Here is a 20,671-nt window from a genome sequence, read left to right as displayed (position 1 = left end):
ATTCTTAATTGCAATGAATCAAAGGAGGACTTTTTTTTGTTACAAAAAAGCACAGTAATTTCGATTTCAATATGGTTCAACATAAACCAAATCAAACCAAACCAAGTGAAATAGGAATAACACAAATACATAGCGAACCAACTCGAATTACGCCTAACCGGTTCTAAACCGAAGGAAGGAGCTAAACACCAAAGAGAACAATTGCAACGAAACCAACATCAACAACAAAACCGCCGCCAAAAAAGCAAGAATCTGCCAAGAACCATAAACGTAAACCTCAACCAATCTTCCAATCTTCACTTTCCACCGTCCGGTATAATATCGGTTAACATCCTCAATAGTCTTATCCAAAAAACCAACTTTGGTCAACCTCACAGATTTGCTCATACCATTCCACATCTCTGCAGCTTCTTGGTCACTCTTGAGACGGCTCACAAGGACGCCTTGTTCTCTAAGCAACCTAACGTCTTCTTCCGAATCGATTATTCCGTTTATTAGCTCTGTGTAACGAGTGAACACTAATGGTCCTGAAGTGTTTGTAGCTTCGTAAGCGACAAGGTTTCGTAGAACGGTTTCTGTGTTGATATCTAGGTTTATCACAGGGAGGTGAAACTGACCCGAGTTTGAATCGAAAGTTACTGTTGAAATGTTCCCGTTTGCTGTTGGTTTGAATCGAACTCCGGCTTTGTGGAGATCGGAGACTGACGGGATTGTCAGTTCTTCCACAAGAGGAGGCTTTTCGATATCGGAAGCCGAAACCGATGATGATGATTCTCGTCTCGTTGTTGTTGCTTCGTTTTCTTGTCCTGTGAAGAGATAATCAGCTGAAAGTTTCAGTGCCATGAATCCAGGAAGATTCGATATGATTCTCCACGGGAATCTCAAGATTAAATCCGCAGGTCGAGATGCGAAAACCCTTTTGAATTGATGCTTAATCTCTTCCAGAAACCTAATTGCTCTGTTTCCGCCATTGTCGTCTGCTCTGTTTTCTTCGTCTTCTTCTTCTTCTAGCTCTTCTTCTTCGATCCTCGGAACGATCATCTGATACAAGAAGTCTAAGATATGATTACACTCATGAAACTGAGCCTTCAGAATCTCATCATCGTCGAATTTGATGACGAGAGGAGAGAGATCTCTGCATAGTCCCGTAAGAACAGAGACCAACAGATCATCAGCTGATTCAGTCGATTCTAGCTGAAACTCAAGTGTTTTCCTCAAAACAAAAAGTGGGATTTGGTTCTCGATCATCATTATATCTCTAAGAATCTCGTTATGCCCAACTCTATTAATCAAAGTCTCCACCTTTCTAAAACTGTAAATCTTAAGAAACTCGATCAAGAACGATGAATCTACCGCCATTATCCATAACAGAGTCTCTCCGTTAAACCCTATATACTTATGATAACAAGCTCGAATCTTAATCTCAATGGATTGTAATTTCTCTACAAGATCATGAAACTTGAAAGATTTGGCTTGATTTCGAGTTTTTCTCGCGATCATTAGTTTATACCTTTCCATTTCGTGAAGCTCTGGGTTTAGACAATGATAAGGTCCGATCGAAACCCGGTGAGGTGTGTATGAATCTGGATGGCTACACATTAATGCTTTAGGAACATTGAAAATGCTGACTGTGACTTCTTCGAGATCGTGTTCTTCGATCTCTGCATCGAGAGATTTTTGGACATTGATGACCCATCGAGTTTCGTCAAAACTGTGTTGCTCTGCAGATGAAATAATTGGTTTTTTAGGTAACATGATTTTTAATTTTTAGAAGCAGCACAAGATCGTGAATCGAATCATTCTTCTTCTTTCTATCTGAGAGTAAACAGGAGAAGAAGAAACAGTTTTTTTTCCTTCTTGCAGTTATGGTTTCATTTAGACTTTACTCTATTTCAATTGTATTAAAACGGTCTTTTAAGTTTCATCGAATTAAAGATTCACAATTCCTTTTTTTTAAAATCAATTATTTGGTTCGGTTGGATTGAGTCGGTTCAATTTAGCGGACCAAACACACACCACATAAACCTATGTTTGGTTCCTAATAACATATCCGAGTTCAGGATAAAAATATCCTTGTCTCGGCCGAACAAGAACCCAACTCGGCCCATTGGGCCTACCAGTCTTGCTCTGAACAAAGGAAAAGCAAAACACTAGCCGTTACACAACACCAACTATCACTCTGTCCGTGATTTGTCCTTTCACTTCTGTAAATCCTCAACGGTCATATTTGGAAAATCCGACCGTTTAAATCTCTCTCTACATAAACCCAGATTATTAACTCACCACAATCACAATTCACAAGCTACCTTCTTCTTCTTCTTCTTCTTATCGATCTCAAAATCCAACTTTTTCTGCAACCCGAATCAGAAAAATCCAACATCATGGGTTTAATTCCTCAACCACAAGACTCGATTCAAGAATCTCATTACTACACCCATAAACTCTTCCTCTTCTCAAACTACGTCCTCCTCGGTGCATCCTCCAGCTGCATCTTCCTCACACTCTCTCTCCGTCTAATCCCTTCGCTCTGCGGTTTCTTCCTCATCCTCCTTCACGCCACCACGATCGTAGCCGCCGTCTCTGGCTGTGCAGCCGCATCTTATGGTAAGAACCGGTGGTACGCAGCTCATATGATCGCAACTGTCCTTACCGCCATTTTCCAAGGCTCAGTCTCTGTTCTCATCTTCACCAACACTTCGAATTTCCTCGAGAGCCTTAACTCTTATGTCCGTGAGAAAGAAGCGTCTATGATCTTGAAACTAGCTGGTGGGCTCTGTGTTGTGATCTTTTTCCTTGAGTGGATCGTTCTTGTTCTTGCCTTCTTCTTAAAGTACTATGCTTATGTCGATGGTGATGGAGTTGCTATGAAGAGGACTGCTAAGGTTCAGAGTGAAGACACTCTCAAGAATTCGCCATGGGCGTTCCAGGTTTGAAGAAAAGTGATTTCTTGTAATGATTTTGTTTGAGAGAAGAGAGTTTGTATCAAATGTTAGTTTGATCTGTTTTTCAGGGTTTGGTTTATATGTATTGAAGAACTTAATTGGTTGATTACATTGTTGATGATTTTGAATATGTGTCTTGCAAGAGTAAACTTTATTCATGGAACTATGTGTACCCAACTAGAAGTCTAGAACTATGAAATCGGATTTTTTTTAGGATAATCAAAAGGAGAAATCGGAACTTTGAGCGAGCAAGACAGAACAATAATCCATTGATACCAGTTCAAGAAGGTTTATTTACATATTGAAATTTTTTATCCAGATTTTGCTTTGTTTTTGGTTTAATTTTATCAAAACATCTGAAATTAAGAAACGGAAGGAGCGTTTTACAAATGCCTAAACAACCAAGAGAGAAAATGGGTTGAGTTACAAACCACTTTTTACTTAAGAGAGAACATTATTTAGACTGATACAACAAAAAGAAAATCAAAAAGGTAAAGCAAACTCTTAAGTCTTGTTATTGGTAACCATACAACATCACTAATAACACTCAATTTTCTTTGGTCTTGACTGATTCAACCAAGAAACATAACCTAACCACATAACTTTATCTACAATGTTCCATGTAAAAAACAAAAGTACAAAACATATTCAATGAACTTTCGTGGTCTTAAAATTGGTCCTTCATTGGTGAGATGGTTGGTGAAGACCTTTATGGCTTACTTGGGATAGTTCGAAAGAGGAGAATTGTGTAGTAAACTTCTTAAGCCCTAATATTTCGACCAAATATCCAGCTGAATGGTATGTTTTTGGCTGCTTCTTTGGCTCTTCCTTGAGCTCTCTCTTCAATTTTGCGGATTCTTGCAGGAAGTCCGCAGACAAAGTCCTATCAAAGGAAATGATCGAGTCAGAATTCAAGTTTAGGTTCCGATCAGATCTTCAAATACACAAAATAGTATCTAATATAGTGTTCATGACCAATAACTATTCATAAACTTGGAGGTTTCATGGAGGTAATTTACCTGGGCCCTGTGTCCTTCACTAGAAAGGCCTGACAAAGTCTCCACATTCCACCGTTCAACAAGAAACTCCAGAATATCAGCATAGTCCTTGGCGGTGTAGACACCGAGCCTCTGGGCAACGGTTGAGAAGTGCTCAAACAGGTTATCATCTTGGCCATCATACATTAAATGTGCAGGCATTGAGATCTTTTTCTTCATCATATCAGCCAAGCCCAAGATCGTGCCATCAGGGTCAATTTCAAATAGCTTCTCCACAATCTTGGTGTAAGCAGTCTCATGACGCCTCTCATCAGCAGCAATGGTGCCACATATCTGCGCAAGTTTCAAATCTCCACGATCTTTCGCCAGTCTGGCAGTGTTTCCATGGGAGATGAAGGTCGCTCTTTCTTGAAAGGATGTGTAGATGAAACCCAAGTAAGGATTATTTTCAGTTTTTGGATCCTAAGAACATAAAACAGATCGATCAATCATATATTGAATATTAGGAATACAAAACTATACACAATGAAAAACCGTAAAGTGTTTAAGGTGGCAGCTAAGCAGGAGGATCACTTCAGTTCTATCTTCAGAACTTGAAACATAAACTATGCGTATGTTGTTAGCATGAAGATATGCAAATTCTCATTGTGAAGTCAATTCAAGCCTTACTAAGAAATGACAAGATAATTTACAAAAGTAAGTAAAAATTGAAAAATGGTTCCAACTTATTCCTCTTCTGTTCCCCTACCTATTGAATTTACAGTCAATTTAAATAAGCAGGCAACGGTTGTATTCCGACCCCAGTCACTTTTTACTAAAGAGTAAATGCAACTTCAGGGGATTAGGGGTGAAAGCAAAAAAGAAAGTTAGCAGAGCTTACCATTCCAGACCCAATCAGGTACTGAATTGTCTTTTCAATCTGCCTCATGTCTACTCGACCAGACAAATAAAGATACTTGTTAAGAAGATCCCCATGTCTATTCTCCTCAGCAGTCCAAGCCCTGGTCCAAATAGCCCATGGCGTAGGACTTGCTCCTGTCTCATCCCTAACACCATCCAATGTGTTCAACATCGTCTGGTAAGTAGGAAGTGCTTCTTCAGTGATCATATCCCCAACAAGCACCACAAAATAGTCATCAGGAAGTTCCTTACACCTTTCCCTTAACTCCTTGACTTGGTCATAAAATCCTTCTGACTCAGGTTCGGGAAGAAAATCGGTAGGCTGCCACGATTTCTCTACAGGTTTTAAATAAGTCAACAGGGTTTCATCAGCCCATCCTTCTAAAGACTTGAAGATCTCCAACTTTTGTGGCGGCATTGAATGTTTCACTTGGACATGCACCTCTCTAGGAGGGATATACAGTTTCCTTCCATTCGTAACCTCTCTGTAATCAAAACCAAATAAAGCTTTAGAAATTACCTAAGCAGCTACTACACAACAATCCTGAACAACACCAATAAGCTTTCTTAACATAATAAACAAACAAGAGAATAAATGAATAAGAAATTATTTAGCATAGTTGTCTTATGGGTCAACAACCAAGTAAAAGGAAATTCAAAAACACAAAACAATTCATGCATGCGTTTGGGAAAGAAGAAGAGATTAGCAAAGATTGTCCTTTGCATGTAAGGATAGATTTTCAGATCAAAAAAAAATTGAAGAGACAGAGAAAAAAGTAAGATTCTTTGATCTAAACGAAGCAGAAACTAAGGTATCTCGTAATTACACATAGTGAGAGTGCATTGGGAACCAAATTGATGAAAAGAAGAAACTGGATCAACCAAAGCCAGAGGTTTATCATCGATACTCAAAGCAAACTCCAGATCAAGACAAATTCAAAGCATTAAACGAAGAAAGCCCACGAATTCGAAATGAAGAGATTAAAACTCACGTAGTAGCAGAGCGAATCGTAGAAGCCATGGAAACTCTGGAAGATCTGGATCCCCTAACTTGACAAGGACGATAGACGTAAGATGAAGGGGAGAAGACGATCCGATCCATAGCCATCGCCATTTTTCTCTTCTCCAACAAACTCAAATCAATCGAAGATGATCAATGAACAAAAAAAAAAGCAAATCCCAGATTTTAAAAAGAAAAACTTTCGATTATTTCTATGCTCTGAGACTGTGAAAAGAGACAATGTGAAGCAGAAGCTTTGGGCGTGATGATCGAGCTCAGGGACATTATTCATATATACTAACCTTTTTTGTTCTCTAGAATATCCCTCAGCTACTCTTTTAATTACGTCTATGCCACTCCTTTCAGATATTTTCTTTGCTTATTTTCCATGGGCCATGGGCCGTATGGTAATATATAACCCACTGTTTCATTGAAACGCTACTTCTTTTAGCGTTTTATTATTAATTACTTTCTTCATTACATGACTAAAAGGCCCATAAGCTCTCGCATTAACGTTTGAGTCTAATACAGTAAAAACGCAACAAACTTTGTCGTTTTATAGTTCAACTTCTCTCCCGTAAATCCAGCTGAAGGAAACAGAAGGTTTTGACTTTGACCCAAGTTTGACTCTATCGTTAGCTCTTTCCTCTAACCTCCTGATCCTCTGCGGCAAGGTACACAGATAATCCTGTGCTCTCCTTCCTTCACCGGACAAACCCATCCCTAACTTCTCCACCTCCCACCGTCGCAACAAAAACTCCAAAATCCCGGCGTAATCCGTCGCTGTATAAACTCCGATTCTCTGCGCCACGGCGGCGTAATGATCGAACAGATCGTCGTCGCGACCGTCGTGCATCAGATGAGCCGGCATCGTGATTCGCTTCTTCATCATACTCGCTAGAGCTTGTACGGTACCGTCGGGATCGATTTCGAATAGCTTCTCGACGATTCGTGTGTACGCCGTCTCGTGCTGCTTCTCGTCCGCCGCGATTGTTCCGCAGATTTTGGCGAGAGTTGTGTCGCCGTAGGTCGTGGCTAGCTTCGCCGTGTTGCCGTGGGAGATAAAAGTGGCTCTCTCTTGAAAAGAAGTGTAGATGAAGCCATTGTAGGGATTGTTCTCAAATTTGGAGTCCTGAAAAACAATTATCAAATTATCAATTTGGTCCTAAAATAATTATAATTTGCATTTTGAGCACACATATATTTATGAGAATGCAACAATTTGACTATACCAAAAGAACGTAACGTACCATGCCGGATCCGATAAGATATTGAATAGTCTTTTCAACATGTCGCATATCAACACGACCCGATAAGTAAAGATACTTATTCAACAAATCGCCGTGTCGATTTTCCTCCGCCGTCCACGCTCTAACCCAAACCGCCCACGGTGTTAGACTCCCACCGGTCTCGTCTTTGGCGCCGTCGAGAGTGTTCAAAGTCGTTTGATAAGTCGGTAATGCTTCTTCGGTGATCATATCTCCGACAAGAACTACAAAGTAATCGTCAGGGATCTCTCTTGTTCGATTTCTTAGGTCTTTCACTTGCTCGTAGAATCGGTCTTCGTCGTTGGTTTCCGGCAGAAAGTCTTGTGGTTGCCATGAAGCTTCGACGGGTTTGAGGTAAGATAATAAGTTTTCTTGGGCCCAACTCTCCATTGATTTGAAGATTTCGAGCTTCTCTTGTGTTATTGTGTGTGTCACTTGGTTTGATACTTCTTTGATGGGTCGAAACTTTTTCTTGTCTGTTTCTTCACTCGTCTTGCTATAACATATTCATTGTTAAGAAAATTGTTATTTTGATCACCAGGTTCGTGTCTTATTGTAATTTACAGAACGTGTTTTAATTTGCAAGTATTTAAAAGTTTAAAAGTTATTAACAATACAATGAGTTTACCTAACAATTCATGCGATTTTGTGTGTTTTAATGCAAATGATTGTAGGAGTTTTGTTACAACGCACAATCAATTTTATTGATTTGAAGTATTTTCAAGTTCAATATTGTTCACTTTCACTATTCAGTGCCATTTTCTCTAATATATACATAGAACAAAAACAATCATTACCTTTTTGATCAGTTTTGTACCGTTTCGATTCGGTTTGACAGAATTTGCCAATTAGACAAATACTTATATATAAAATGATCATCTAACACTTTCATCCCATTTTGGAAAAGGGAAATCCAATGAGTTAAACATATACACGTACGAAATTAACCATTATGAAGCACAAAAAAAACTAAAATTTGATCAACGAAAAGAATTGAAGATCTAAAAATATACTCACCTAGGGTTTGTGGCAACACACGAAACTCGAAGACGACGAGGAGGAGAATAACTATATCCCAAGCAAGCAGGCGGCGGAAAAGATACCGTGACTGCGGGATTCTGCTTCATAGCCACCGTCATCGTCGAGTTGAAGAGAAGAGCCATCGTCATTTATCTGTCTCTCTCTCTTCTCCTTGCCCTTGTGCCTATGTGTTATGAGGAGAGAGAGAGGAGTATATGTATATAGTGAGTTGACAAATAGATGGAGTGTTAAACATGTCACCCCCTAGCCAGCTCTTATTATTTATTCTTATATGATTAATATTTACATATTGATATTATACAACTATGCACTTGTGTGACATATGACAATTATTTGGTTTTACAATAAACAAATCATCACATTGATGGTATGTTTATTTTTATTATTTTGGAAAAATTGATGATATGTTTAGGTTTTTATATTCTTAACGAATCATTTTTGGTACATAATAAAGTTTGGTAACGCATGGCGTTTGTTAAAAAAAAAAAAAACAAAAAACAAATCGGCTTGATCAAGAAAGTTGGCTTACTCTCGTGTCGTGTTTGCTTTCCACGAAGTTGAATATGTAAACTAATAGCTATGAAAATCAGACGTTACAAAACTTGCAATATTAGAAAATAACACGAAACATAAATGTAGTACTTAATTAGAGAGTTGGAATTTGGAAGTATTCAACACCCATACAGAAACAAATAGAAAATAATATTTTTTTAAAATCCTTTTGTGTTTTGCAGTTAATAAAAAATATATATTTCTTCGTGTATTGATTGTGACCCAACAACAACAGTAAGTACAAACTCGTAGTAAACAATAAATAAATTTCACAATTTTGTGTAAGGTAAAGTCCGCAAGTGTATGAATAAATAAATAACGCACACAAAAAAGTTCACACTATTTGAATACGAATATACACATTGATTATCGATGTAAAAGATGTAATCTTTGTTTTAGAATAACACAAGGATAGTTTAGATATTAATTTTCTTGTGTTTAAGTTTTCTATGAGTAAGTTCAAATCCAATTTCAATTCTTAAAATATTGAAAAAATAATAAAGCTACATTTATCCAGTTGACTAGTTAAAACTTAAAAAGCATAAACTTTAACGGATATCAATACCGGACCCATAAATACCGGTCATCCATTTAAACCAAAACCAAAACCAAAACCAAACGATTGTAGTTGTTACTAAGTTATCTTATAGAAATCTACTAAAGTAGTCAAACAAAGAATCAAGAAGAACAAGAGAAAGTGTCCTAAGAAGTAACCAAACCAGCTTCAAAGTTTCTTCATCTCAGCCTCTACCAGTTTCTACATCTTCTTCTCTCCTCACAGTCGGATTATCCACCAAATGTAAACCCATAAACCCACCGTCTTCTTCTTCACCGTTATCAACTTGGGGTGGCTGCTGCACTGCTCCATTCGCGGTTCCTTGCGCTCTCGCCGCCTCCAACACTTGGAAGTAAGCATATGGTCCCCAACCTAAAAAAATATCAAACCCCTTGTCGATCAATTCATATAAAAGATACTTCTTTTCAGCAAACCGTAAATGGAATCCGCAGTTCGTTTTCACCTTCGGTGTGATATGGTGGCGGGAAAAATTGGAGATAACAGATCACAAGACCTGCGATTTCAGACAATGGTATAAATTTTGAATGATGTTTAAAGGGAAAATATTTTGACCTTTTTGAGTAGAGAGAGAAAACAAACCTAGCAAGCCTCCTGCAAAGACGTCTTGCCAATGATGCCAATAGTCATCAACACGGGAAATACCCACAAGAGCTGCAAATAGCAAAGGGAGTATGACTATGCATAGCTTTGCAACGTGGCCTTTACCATCAAATGCTTGAATCTTTCCCGATAAGTAAAGCGAAAGAAATCCCAGACCCGCAAAAGACCCTGCAAAAACAATTCAACCCCACAGTTTACTCTTTTGCATCTTTCTAGTTCTGAATTATAAACCAGTAACTTGGTCTTACAAGAGGTGTGTCCGCTTGGGAAGCTTTTGTGCCCTTCCCTTATGACGCTTTTATCACCATGGCATATAACATCTCCAAGGCTATCATAAAGCTGAGATGCAAAATCAAGATTCAAGAGACAGAACAAGGTTTAAAACGAAATAAGTAAAACTCATTGAAATATTTACAGCTTTGCCATCTGGAAAACAACGCCAGAAGAAGTCAGGACGTGGTCGACCAACTGCATTCTTTATTGCATCGGTAAGTACTGCTGTCACCAGAACAGAGTATAAGAGACCTGCACATAGAGAAAGGCCAACTTTAATGTTGATTATATATGCGAAAGAGGCCATATTGAAGCAAATAGTACTCTCCTTCAGATATTCTGACCTAGCACCGCGTGATGAAGATCATAAACATCTCTTCGACGGAAGTAGATAAAGATGAAAATTACCAAAGGCAACAGCATCGCATACACCTGTCATTCCGAAGAAAAGAAATGTTATTTATATTGTGAAAAACGACTGAGGCCAATGTTAGAACTTAGAAGTTGACTTAATGGAAGCTTACCGGGACAGACCAAATTGGTACGGTGTTACTCTTTAACGGGTAACTGAGATCAGTCATCATATCTTTCCCAACAAAGCGATAAAACGGGTGGATTATAAGGAGTACGCACTCAAGAATAATAAGTAACACGAGAATGATCCAATCATGCATGTGAGTCCTTGCAACAGTCATTCCATGGGACCTCACAGTGTGACCGCCTAGCTGTGCCTCTCTCATCCTGTGCTGCTTATAGACATAAAATACACATGATCAAATAATTTTCCTTTCTATCTTTACATTTCGATGTGGTGTGGCCACAATGATGGAAAAGCCAACAATCTAAGCAAGAAAGTACTTGTAGTGTGTGAAAAGCAAAGAATCGGCAAGAGACCATTGTTGTGGGTCAAAATAGTTACATGGACTCATTAGAAAAGTTATTCGTAGTATAATATTGAGTTCTCTACAAAAATATACCTGATGCATCACAGTGCTATCATAAATTTAACTCATCAATAACGACCAAAATGATGTGGAAACAAGAAATATATGGAAACTTGATGTCTAATGGGGAGATCCAATTAGAGTTTTGATATAGACTAGACTCGCCAAGATATAGTTGGCGAAAAGACAAAAACAATTAAGGGTACCTCTTTACTATTAGGTTCTATGAGTGGAATGTCAGATGGTGAGACCCAATTATCAGCAGTTTCTGAAATCTCAGGCCCCCGATTTGTCACAGCCTAAGATGAAATCACACTCTCTTACAGTCAATAAGTTTAATAGGGAAAGACGAAGAATACCACCACATAATAGTCAAAGAATCAAGATTAAGGAAGAAAGAACCAGTCCTAAAATGTCCTAAGCACATGCACTTTTACTCGATTGAACATGCTTATGGGGGAAGACTTGATTGAAGAGGCAATTTAGATTGAATAGCACAAGTTTTGATTGGTTTGGTATAGAACTGCGGCTCCATGTAATGCTAAAGACATGATATTTGTCTTAAATCAAGCCAATCTAATAACGTATGGATGCAACTAAACAAGCCCACAGAGAATGATTCTAACAAACTATAGATTCTACAATTCCCGCTCATTTTCTGTTTCATGATCATATAAAATCCTATATTCCGGTGAGATGGGGTTAGGTCAAACATTGGTAAGCTAAATCTATGTATTTGGTTTAGTTAAGATCTGAAAAGCCCTTTCTTCTATATCAACCACCTAATATAATAACTATTCCCCTGCTCAATCAATCAAGCTGGAAACAAAAAGTTTATAAGATTCAAACCCAAAGATATCACCTTAGAACCCAAACCACACAACCACAAGAGAGAAGAACATCGAAGATTTGAAAGAGATTCTTACTCGCTTAGAACCAAACCATGAATAACTAGATTATGACCACCAAAACGAATCTGGAACCAAGAGTCACTGAACTGATAATATGCAAACAAGAAGGTTTAATTGAGACTATTGCAGACCTAACCATCTACAATGAGATCCAAAAAAAGGCAAACTTCACGTAATTACTTGGAACTGGATAAAACCAAACACAACCTTGTAGGAACACATCAAATCTAAAGTAGAGATTCAAGTAAAACCCACAAAATTTAAATGTTTTCCAAAATCATTGACAAGAATCAACAAACCTGATTAAAACCCCCAAAATTTGGAAAACAAGGAAAACTGAAGCGAGCCATTGTATCACTTAAAAGCCCCAAAGTTAGCTGAAGAGGAGCAATTAAGAAATAGGGAGACAGAAAGAGACAAGAAACTTCATCTTATTTAGTAGATGAAACCCCAATTCAACATTACAGTAATTGAAAGAGCGATAAGTAGACCAAAACAGTGACTCTAGGGACAATCTAATCACCACAACAAGTGGGAGTGGCCAATATAAATGCTTTGATATATCTACAAAAAACCCATGTAAAAAGTAACGACCTTTATGCCCCCATGGATATGCAAAAGAAGATTTTTTACCAGGCTCGAGTCGATTTCCTCGTGTGAGATAAAAGGCAAAAAGGAAACTTTTTATGTAGCTAGATGAAGAAATATCCCTGACTTTGATCGAATCGCCTTATGAATACTTCGCAAACAAAAAAAAAAAAAAGAGGGTTAACGAAAATGTGTATTATACTTTCATGGCGGATGATAGAGAGAGAGGTAACGCGTATCGATGCGATGGTGATAAATACTAGAGAAAAACTTGTTTGGGTGATATTATGCAATTTTTTAGGTCTTTAATTTTCTTAATTTTGTTATGTTTTCAAACTTTGATTGTTATTTTGATCCTTTTTTTTGTTTGTTTTTGTTGATTTTCAAATTCTTAACCGTCAAAAAAGGAAACTTTGCCTCTTACATGTCATCATATCTTGAGCAACCTCACCAACCATATAAGTATAATTATTTTACTATTTTGGAATATTCAAAGATTACTGTGGTAAAACTTTGGCTAGTTTTTTGGGTGATGGTTAGAAAAAAATGTGGTTAAATTGACACCGCATCTGACCTATTAAACCCTTCAGATTTTAAATCTATAAAAACCAAATATGAAACTTCATCCTGCAGTTATACAAGGTTAATAATCATTAGAGATTTTAAAACTAGAAGTCAGGAACTTTGCATCAAATTATGCAGTCATGTTTTGAATTCCAACAAAGTGATAAGAAATGTTTTAAGAGTCACGAGAAGAACAACATATTAAGAAGAGAAATGTGAGCATTGAACATTCTCACTTTGCTTTCTCCTTGAAACTGTCTTCTTCTGCTAAAGGAACCCTAAGAGAGCCAAACATCCAATCCATCCATATGGTATAATGACCATAGTTATGCTTGTATGTCGTATGGTGTATGGTATGGTATCCTGCTCCCATTATAGGCCAAATGTTACCATGGATGCAATCATGGATGCTTGCTGTCCATATCCCTTCAAAAAACAAAAGACTCAAATGTGTTATATGATGAATCGGCACTATAAACAGCGCTATCCAGTGCCGGCCTTGAGGGTACGCAACATAAGCGACCGCTTACGGCCCTGGCTTGAATATTAGAAAATGTTCACACGTGACTTGATTACATTATATTAATATAGGTCTTTCATCTCATTATCTGTTCTTGTTTATTACTTTTTAATGTAATTTGTCCAAAAAAAAAAAAAAAAAAATGTAAATGTTTTTGTCATTTTCTGTTTTTGAGTTTCAGTCATGCATATATAAAAGTGGTCATATAGGTCCATCATTTATTTTTGTTTAAATATGTGTATGAATTAATTTATCTAGTGTGTAAACAATGGTAGCTTCAATATAAATCGTTATAATTATTTGTATAATCCAGGAAAACACTAATACATATCATCTAAATTAAGTTTATAGTGATTAAATATGTAGCTTAGTGGTTTATTTATACTGCTAATATCTCATAATTAATAGTCAAACTCGAAAATATATTTTTCGCTTAGAACACTTAAATCAAAAATAATTTTTTATTTTTTTCGCTTAGGGCACTTAAAATGTTTGGACCGGCACTGGCGCTATCACGTGCGGTACAGCCTGAAGTATCCCGTCCAACGGGTGAAATGCGAGCCCTAGAAAAGCCGAAATACGTTAAGTGAAGGAGTCAGCATTGATACAACATTCTTGAATTTAGATTGAGAACATAACTTGACATACCGGCAAATGGGGAGAGTGTGTTTTGTTTGTTGTACATATGGTGGGTCGCATGGAGATGCTTATAGAGAAAATTAAAGTCATGAAGCTCTTTGTGAACCCAATAAATCATAAACTCAACCAAAACAAGATAGAGAGCTATGTAGAGCAAACAGACGAACCAGTTGAAATGGTCAAGTGTAGAGTAACATTTGGTCCAACCATGCTCGATCATGTACTCAGAGACAGCTGGAAGAAGAGTGTACCAAGGCATAGCCTTCATTGCCATGTATATTTGCAAAAGCATAGCCTTTCTTGTAGGAATGGAATCTGAACACAAAATAGATGAAATCCCACCAGAATCAGAACTAAGAACCCCAATTATTCAATTTCAAGGTACTGAATATTAGCTTAACATGAATAAAACACTTATGTTCCTATGGGTTAAAACTTCTACTAACCACAATTGAGCACAACAATCTTTCATTAAAATGTTCAGTACCTCATGATTCATGAAGTATCTAACATAATCAGATTTGAGCTCAACTTTTATCGAGATATCGAAAATTCAACTTAAAAAAATGTAAGTTAGATTCAAAGTTAAGAAATAACTAAATTTACTTGCTTGGATTATTAAACTTCAAGACTAATTAAATGAGAAGTAGAAGACAAGAACTGAAAGTAACTGTAAGGGAAAAAAATAAGAGAGGGTAACGTTCGTCAAATTGAAACGTATAACAGAAACCACCAGGCGATACAATCGAAGGAATAAACAAAAGAAGGCTTAAAAACAGAACATCGAAATTGAAAAAAGTAACCTTTTGGGACGTAAACGTTGAGTTTAAGGTAATAGATGTAGAAGCACCAAAGAAAGCCGGAGATGAAGTAGAGTATGTTTCCGGCGAGGTAGTTCCGGAGCCATGTCTGAAGGAAATGTGGTAAAGGTTCCCATAGATTCGCCGGCAAAAGGTGACTCAGAACCATTCGGTTGTAAAAAGAGGTCTCACTGACGAACTGATTATAATCTGCACTAGTCGCCGCCATGCATGAAACCGCCGAGAAAAGTCAAACTGTGCTTATAGAGAGAGAGAGAGAGAGAGAGATAGCCAACAGGAGGAGCTTTGAGATCTGTAGCTAAAATTTCGAATGAAGCAAACTTACAATATTTAAATGAAGCAAACTTACAATATTTAAATGATTTGCTATTTTTTAAGGAATTTTTGGTATGGAGGGTTTGTGATGGATTATTTCAAGTCTATGTGGCCAATCCTTTGAATACGATTAAACTTTAAGCGGGTTAAATTGCGTTTTACTATCATTAGCCTCAACTCTCAAGTATGCGATATGATCACACCCAGGTGACTTGTTGAACAAGAAAGAGGTTTAAGAGTGATTCCAACATATATTTATTTATTTCCAACAAGGTGATTACAAAGGTTTAAGATGAGTCACGAGAAGAACAACATATGAAGAAGAGACATGTGATGTGAGCAACTGAGCATTGAACATTCTCACTTTGCTTTCTCCTTGAAACTGTCTTCTTCTGCTAAAGAAGCCTTAAGAGAGCCAAACATCCAATCCATCAATATGGTTTTGTGGCCATAGTTATGCTTGTATGTGGTGTGGTGTATCGTATGGTATCCTGCACCCATTACTGGCCAGATGTTGCCGTGGATGCAGTCATGGATGTTTGCTGTCCATATCCCTTCCGAAGACAAAAGGCACAGATGTGTTATGAGATGAATCGGCACTATAAACAGCGCTATCACATGCGGTAAAGACTGAATTATCCCGTCCAACGGATGGAATGCGAACCCTGGAAAACCGAAAAAACGTTTTAAGTAAACAAGTCACTATTGATACTCAGCATAATCTTAAATATAGATTGAGAACATAACTTGACATACCAGCAAATGGAGAGATTGTGTTTTGCTTGTTGTAGATGTGACGGGTCGCATGGAGATGCTTATAGAGAAATTTATTGTCATGAAGCTCTTTGTGAATCCAATAAACCCCAAACTCAACTAAAGCAAGATAGAGAGTTATGTAGAGGATACAGTGGAACCAGTTGAAATGGTCAATTGTAGAGTAACATTGGGTCCAACCATGCTCGATCATATACTCAGATACAGCTGGAAGAAGACTGTGCTAAGGCATAGCCTTCATTGCCACAGATATTTGCAGAATCATTGCCTTTCTTGTAGGGATAGAATCTGAACACAAAATAGAAGAAACCCCACAAGAAACAGAACTTGAAAGCACAATTTTTCAATTTCAACGTACATTTTGAGTTCAAACCTCATCCAGAGATCAAAAATTCAACTTAAAAATGTAAATTAGCCAAATCGTTAGAATAGATTCAAAGTTGAGAAATAACTAAATTTACGTGCTTTTAAAAAACAGAATATCGTAAATTGAAAGAAAAACAAGAAAAGCACCTTTGGGGACGTAAACGTTGGGTTTAAGGTAATAGATGTAGAAGCACCAGAGGAAGCCGGAGGTGAATTAGAGTATGTTTACGGCGAGGTAGTTCCTGAGCCATGTCTGAAGGAAATGTGGTAAAGGTTCCCATAGACTCGCCGGCAAAAGGTGACTCAGAACCATACGGTTGTAAAAAGAGGTCTCATTGACGAACTGATTATAATCTGCACTAGTCGCCGCCATGAAACCGCCGAGAAAAGTTAAACTGTGCTTAAGCGTTACTGAAAATGGTTGTGGTAGAGAGAGTGATTTATAGCTACAACCTTTTCAGATAAAACAAACTTACAGTATTAAAATGATTTGCTTTTTTACTTAATTCCAACAAAGTGATTAGAAAAGGTTAAGAGTCAGGAGAACAATGTGAGCATGGAATAACAAAGTGATTAGAAAATGTTAAGAGTCAGGAGAACAATGTGAGCATGGAATATTCTCACTGTTCTTTCTTCTTCTGCTAAAAGAGCCCTAAGGGAGCCAAACATCCAATCCATCCATATGGTATAATGACCATAGTTATGCTTGTATGTCGTATGGTGTATGGTATCCTGCACCATTATAGGCCAAATTTTACCACGGATGCTTGCTGTCCATATCCCTTCCAAAAAACTAAAGACTCAGATGTGTTATGAGATGAATCAGCACTATACACAGCTCTATCATATGCGGTACAGCCTGAAGTATCCCGCCCAGCGGATGGAATGTGAGCCCTGGAAAACCGAAAAAACGTTTTAAGTAAAGAAGTCACTATTGATACAACATTCTTGAAGTTAGATTGAGAACATAGCTTGACATACCGGCAAATGGAGAGAGTGTGTTTTGCTTGTTGACTTGTTCAACAAGAAAAGGACAAGTTACTCATCAATAGCGGGTCTACTGGCCCAGCTATATATTGGGCCAGGCCGAATTTTGATATTTGACGAAGATATATTATTCGCAATGCCCCCACAAATCCACACAACTGGTGGCGCAAGATTGACAGAAAAGTCAAAATCTTTGTTTCAAGGTTTACCTTAACAAAAATGGAGTCTTGCAAAAATCAAACATTTACATGTTTTAAACTACACAGCAAATGTTTGTAACAAACTAATTGGAAAGGTTGTGAGAGACACATGAAGAAGAAAACGAACAAGAAAGGACCACAACAAGCAAGCAGAACAAAAGACGGCAATATAAAAAAAAAAAACAAGTGGGCATTCTCACTCAGCTTTCTTGGAGCTATCTTTGTTGCCATCTTCTTCTAAAAGAGGATCCTTAAGGGAGCCGAACATCCAATCCATCCATATGGTATAATGACCATAGTTATGCTTGTATGTTGTGTGGTGTATCGTATGGTATCCTGCACCCATTACAGGCCAGATGTTGCCGTGGATGCAGTCATGGATGTTCGCTGTCCATATCGCTTCCATGAACAAAAGACCTATATGGGTTGTGAAATGAATTGGCACTATAAACAGCGCTATCACATGCGGTACAGCCTGAAGTATCCCGTCAACTGGGTGAAATGCAAGCCCTGTAAACCAAAACGTAAGGAAGTCATATTAGATGCAACATTCTTGGATAACCAAGATACACTCCAGGCAAGTAGATAAAAAGAACTTCTCGTGGTTTCCAATCAAGTCCGAGACCAGAAGAGAAACAAAGAACTAAACTATGGTTAATGCATAAGTCTCTGACATATGTACAGTAATGCAGCTGATATCTATATAATTATAGCCTTTCTGGTTACTTATGGATAAGGAATGCAAAATGTGATTTGGATTATAAGCAGCTGCTGACAAAGTCTTTTCCGGTGAGAAATTGAGTGCTACCAATCTTTTACATGACTAAACAATTACAAACTGAAAACACTTACCGGCAAATGGAGAGAGTGTATTTTGCTTGTTGTAGATATGATGGGTCGCATGGAGATACTTATAGAGAGGCTTAATGTCATGAAGCTCTCTGTGCATCCAATAAATACCAAACTCAACGAAAACAAGATAGATGGCGATGTAAACAAAATAGAGGATCCAGCCGAATTCGCCTATGCTGGCGAAACATTTGGTCCAACCGCGTTCAATCATACTCTCGGAGACAGTTGGAAGAAGAGTATACCAAGGCATAGCCTTCATTGCCACAAACATTTGCAAACGCATAGCCTTTATTGTAGGAATGGCATCTGAAGCAAAACAGATCAAAAAAAGATTTCAAATATGATATATCCTTTTCCAGGCAAAGTTTCAGAGAAGCAGAAAAGAATGTGTTTTAAATATCGAATGAAGTCAAGATTGAACGTAGACAATCACTACCAATTTAAGTTGAGTTAAATGCCAAGTATACATACAGTGGAAAATTCAACTTCAAAGATCTATGACTTTTCATTGGTTGCACAAGAACTTATTTATATCAGCAACCGACTGTTCAATCAATCCCTTAGATGGAGAATTTTGTAATCATGCTTGCTTACCTCATAAATAATCAATAAATGCAACATGAACCATCCACATCAAATTTTATCCAACATCACATCCAAATTACAGTACAGTACACAAAGAAACCCCTTTCCTTAAATTGGAAATCGATAACATATCAAACTCTTAAGCATTAGTGAAAACATAATTGAAAGTCGAGACCTTTGGGAAGGTAAACGTTGATTTTGAGGTAATAGATGTAGAAGCACCAGAGGAAGCCGGAGATGAAGTAGAGTAGGGTTCCGGCGAGGTAATTTCGGAGCCATGTCTGGAGAAAATGAGGTAAGGGTTCCCACAGATTCGCCGGCAAAAGATGACTCAAAACGATTCGGTTGTAAAAGGAGGTTTCGTCGACAAACTGCATCAGATACGCATTGTCCGCCGCCATTTAAATCGGAGATCCACCGCGATCGGTGCCGGAAAACGAAAGAAGATTCGCCGGCTTGATTTATACTTTACCCTTTTTCACTAAATCGGAACGAGTCAACAGTAGTAATGCATGTGGTACACACATAGATTTATGATTGATTGGTTGATCTTCTCTCACTCTCTCATGTTCATGGTAATTTTGTAATTCTTGGCCCACTGTTTTGTTTTTTCCCAATATTTTGTTATATTTACAAATTGAACCTTATACTTGTATATTGGAAATAAACCCACGTCACCAAGTTTATGAATGAAGAATGAAAGGTGGGAAATATTCAACATAATAGTACCAAAACACATTTTGACAACAGACTCTTTGGCATGTTTCTAGACTTTTTTACTATTCGAATCAATCATAAATTTTTGTCGACAAAAAAAATAAATAAAAAACAACAATGAATTCATGAATTGTCTCTCATCAAATTTTTGAGAGTTTAGCAGAGAGTATGACAAAGAGAAGATCATTGTGCGTATGAGTAAGTATGTGATTCTGTGGGAGATTGTAGAAGAAAAGATGGGTATGGGTGTGTCATAAAATTATTTAGGGGTGAAATTTGTAAAAAGCTAAAAGTTAAGGGGGAGTTGACAAAATAAGAGAAAGAAGTATGAGTTGATTTTAGATTCCGACGGGAGATAGAAAAGATGCTGCTTGTTGGTCCTCTCGTACAGTTGTACTTGTAGTATATAAGATGACGTGCCCGCACGTGGGACGAGACGACAGTCACGCGCCGTCAGAACGAATCAAACGGCGTTGGACCCATAATATTTTAATGGGCTAATAACATAAGGCCCAGAATGTAAAACCCAAACCATAAACTGTATTTTAAAATACAAATTAAGATTATTAAACTGATTGATAAATTTAATATTTTATATCTTTTTAATTTAAATAATATGAATAAATTTAAATTATTTTATCACGCAATTCAAATTTTTTTTAAATAAAATCTAAATGATTTGAACATTCCAATTCTGTTATTTAGTTAATGTTTTTTTTTTTTGATAACCGTGGGAT

At 37.4% G+C, this 20,671-nt stretch overlaps 7 protein-coding genes and 1 pseudogene across 11 annotated transcripts; 1 reads left to right on the top strand and 7 right to left on the bottom strand.

Annotated features, from left to right (window-relative positions):
* Positions 1–70: 70 nt before the first annotated feature.
* Positions 71–1,829, bottom strand: LOC9318312 (putative UPF0481 protein At3g02645). The gene has a single exon (XM_021031453.1). It carries the CDS (start codon positions 1,753–1,755, stop codon positions 154–156), a length of 1,602 nt encoding a protein of 533 aa, XP_020887112.1. The 5' UTR covers positions 1,756–1,829; the 3' UTR covers positions 71–153.
* A 373-nt stretch (positions 1,830–2,202) lies between these two features.
* On the top strand, positions 2,203–3,072 carry LOC110229897. Its single transcript, XM_021031018.1, has one exon. The coding sequence runs from the start codon at positions 2,382–2,384 to the stop codon at positions 2,931–2,933; it is 552 nt and encodes a 183-aa protein (XP_020886677.1). The 5' UTR covers positions 2,203–2,381; the 3' UTR covers positions 2,934–3,072.
* A 287-nt stretch (positions 3,073–3,359) lies between these two features.
* Positions 3,360–6,115, bottom strand: LOC9318311 (stearoyl-[acyl-carrier-protein] 9-desaturase 5, chloroplastic). Its single transcript, XM_021031017.1, has 4 exons — positions 5,833–6,115; positions 4,821–5,325; positions 3,962–4,402; positions 3,360–3,825 (listed from the first exon to the last, which is right to left on the bottom strand). Exons 1-4 carry the CDS (start codon positions 5,952–5,954, stop codon positions 3,703–3,705), a joined length of 1,191 nt encoding a protein of 396 aa, XP_020886676.1. The 5' UTR covers positions 5,955–6,115; the 3' UTR covers positions 3,360–3,702.
* Positions 6,116–6,265: 150 nt separating this feature from the next.
* LOC9318310 (stearoyl-[acyl-carrier-protein] 9-desaturase 2, chloroplastic) lies at positions 6,266–8,418 on the bottom strand. The gene is made up of 3 exons (XM_002882197.2): positions 8,126–8,418; positions 7,091–7,604; positions 6,266–6,972 (listed from the first exon to the last, which is right to left on the bottom strand). Exons 1-3 carry the CDS (start codon positions 8,275–8,277, stop codon positions 6,397–6,399), a joined length of 1,242 nt encoding a protein of 413 aa, XP_002882243.1. The 5' UTR covers positions 8,278–8,418; the 3' UTR covers positions 6,266–6,396.
* A 737-nt stretch (positions 8,419–9,155) lies between these two features.
* On the bottom strand, positions 9,156–12,842 carry LOC9318309 (putative lipid phosphate phosphatase 3, chloroplastic). 5 transcript variants are annotated; one of them, XM_021031215.1, is made up of 9 exons: positions 12,640–12,842; positions 11,302–11,394; positions 10,676–10,897; positions 10,496–10,583; positions 10,294–10,403; positions 10,127–10,217; positions 9,858–10,046; positions 9,721–9,771; positions 9,156–9,629 (listed from the first exon to the last, which is right to left on the bottom strand). In XM_021031215.1, the coding sequence occupies exons 3-9, from the start codon at positions 10,889–10,891 to the stop codon at positions 9,442–9,444; spliced, it is 933 nt and encodes a 310-aa protein (XP_020886874.1). In that variant the 5' UTR covers positions 10,892–10,897; positions 11,302–11,394; positions 12,640–12,842; the 3' UTR covers positions 9,156–9,441. The 5 variants fall into 5 exon arrangements, with proteins under 5 accessions (XP_020886874.1, XP_020886875.1, XP_020886871.1 ...); XM_021031216.1 differs by lacking the exon at positions 12,640–12,842 and adding an exon at positions 12,022–12,632; XM_021031212.1 differs by lacking the exon at positions 12,640–12,842 and adding an exon at positions 12,306–12,632.
* Positions 12,843–13,254: 412 nt separating this feature from the next.
* On the bottom strand, positions 13,255–15,455 carry LOC9318308 (putative Delta(7)-sterol-C5(6)-desaturase 2). Its single transcript, XM_021031218.1, has 4 exons — positions 15,121–15,455; positions 14,327–14,632; positions 14,193–14,241; positions 13,255–13,646 (listed from the first exon to the last, which is right to left on the bottom strand). The coding sequence occupies exons 1-4, from the start codon at positions 15,344–15,346 to the stop codon at positions 13,391–13,393; spliced, it is 837 nt and encodes a 278-aa protein (XP_020886877.1). The 5' UTR covers positions 15,347–15,455; the 3' UTR covers positions 13,255–13,390.
* A 229-nt stretch (positions 15,456–15,684) lies between these two features.
* Positions 15,685–17,003, bottom strand: LOC9318307 (annotated as a pseudogene).
* A 749-nt stretch (positions 17,004–17,752) lies between these two features.
* LOC9320397 (delta(7)-sterol-C5(6)-desaturase 1) lies at positions 17,753–19,921 on the bottom strand. The gene is made up of 3 exons (XM_021031217.1): positions 19,393–19,921; positions 18,633–18,938; positions 17,753–18,290 (listed from the first exon to the last, which is right to left on the bottom strand). Exons 1-3 carry the CDS (start codon positions 19,616–19,618, stop codon positions 17,977–17,979), a joined length of 846 nt encoding a protein of 281 aa, XP_020886876.1. The 5' UTR covers positions 19,619–19,921; the 3' UTR covers positions 17,753–17,976.
* Between the last annotated feature and the right edge of the window lie 750 nt (positions 19,922–20,671).

This window comes from Arabidopsis lyrata (genome assembly GCF_000004255.2).
Source record: "Arabidopsis lyrata subsp. lyrata unplaced genomic scaffold ARALYscaffold_3, whole genome shotgun sequence".
In the NCBI taxonomy this organism is placed as follows: domain Eukaryota; kingdom Viridiplantae; phylum Streptophyta; class Magnoliopsida; order Brassicales; family Brassicaceae; genus Arabidopsis; species Arabidopsis lyrata.
Note: the sequence above shows the minus strand (reverse complement) of the source record. Positions and strands in the feature narration are given on the sequence as shown.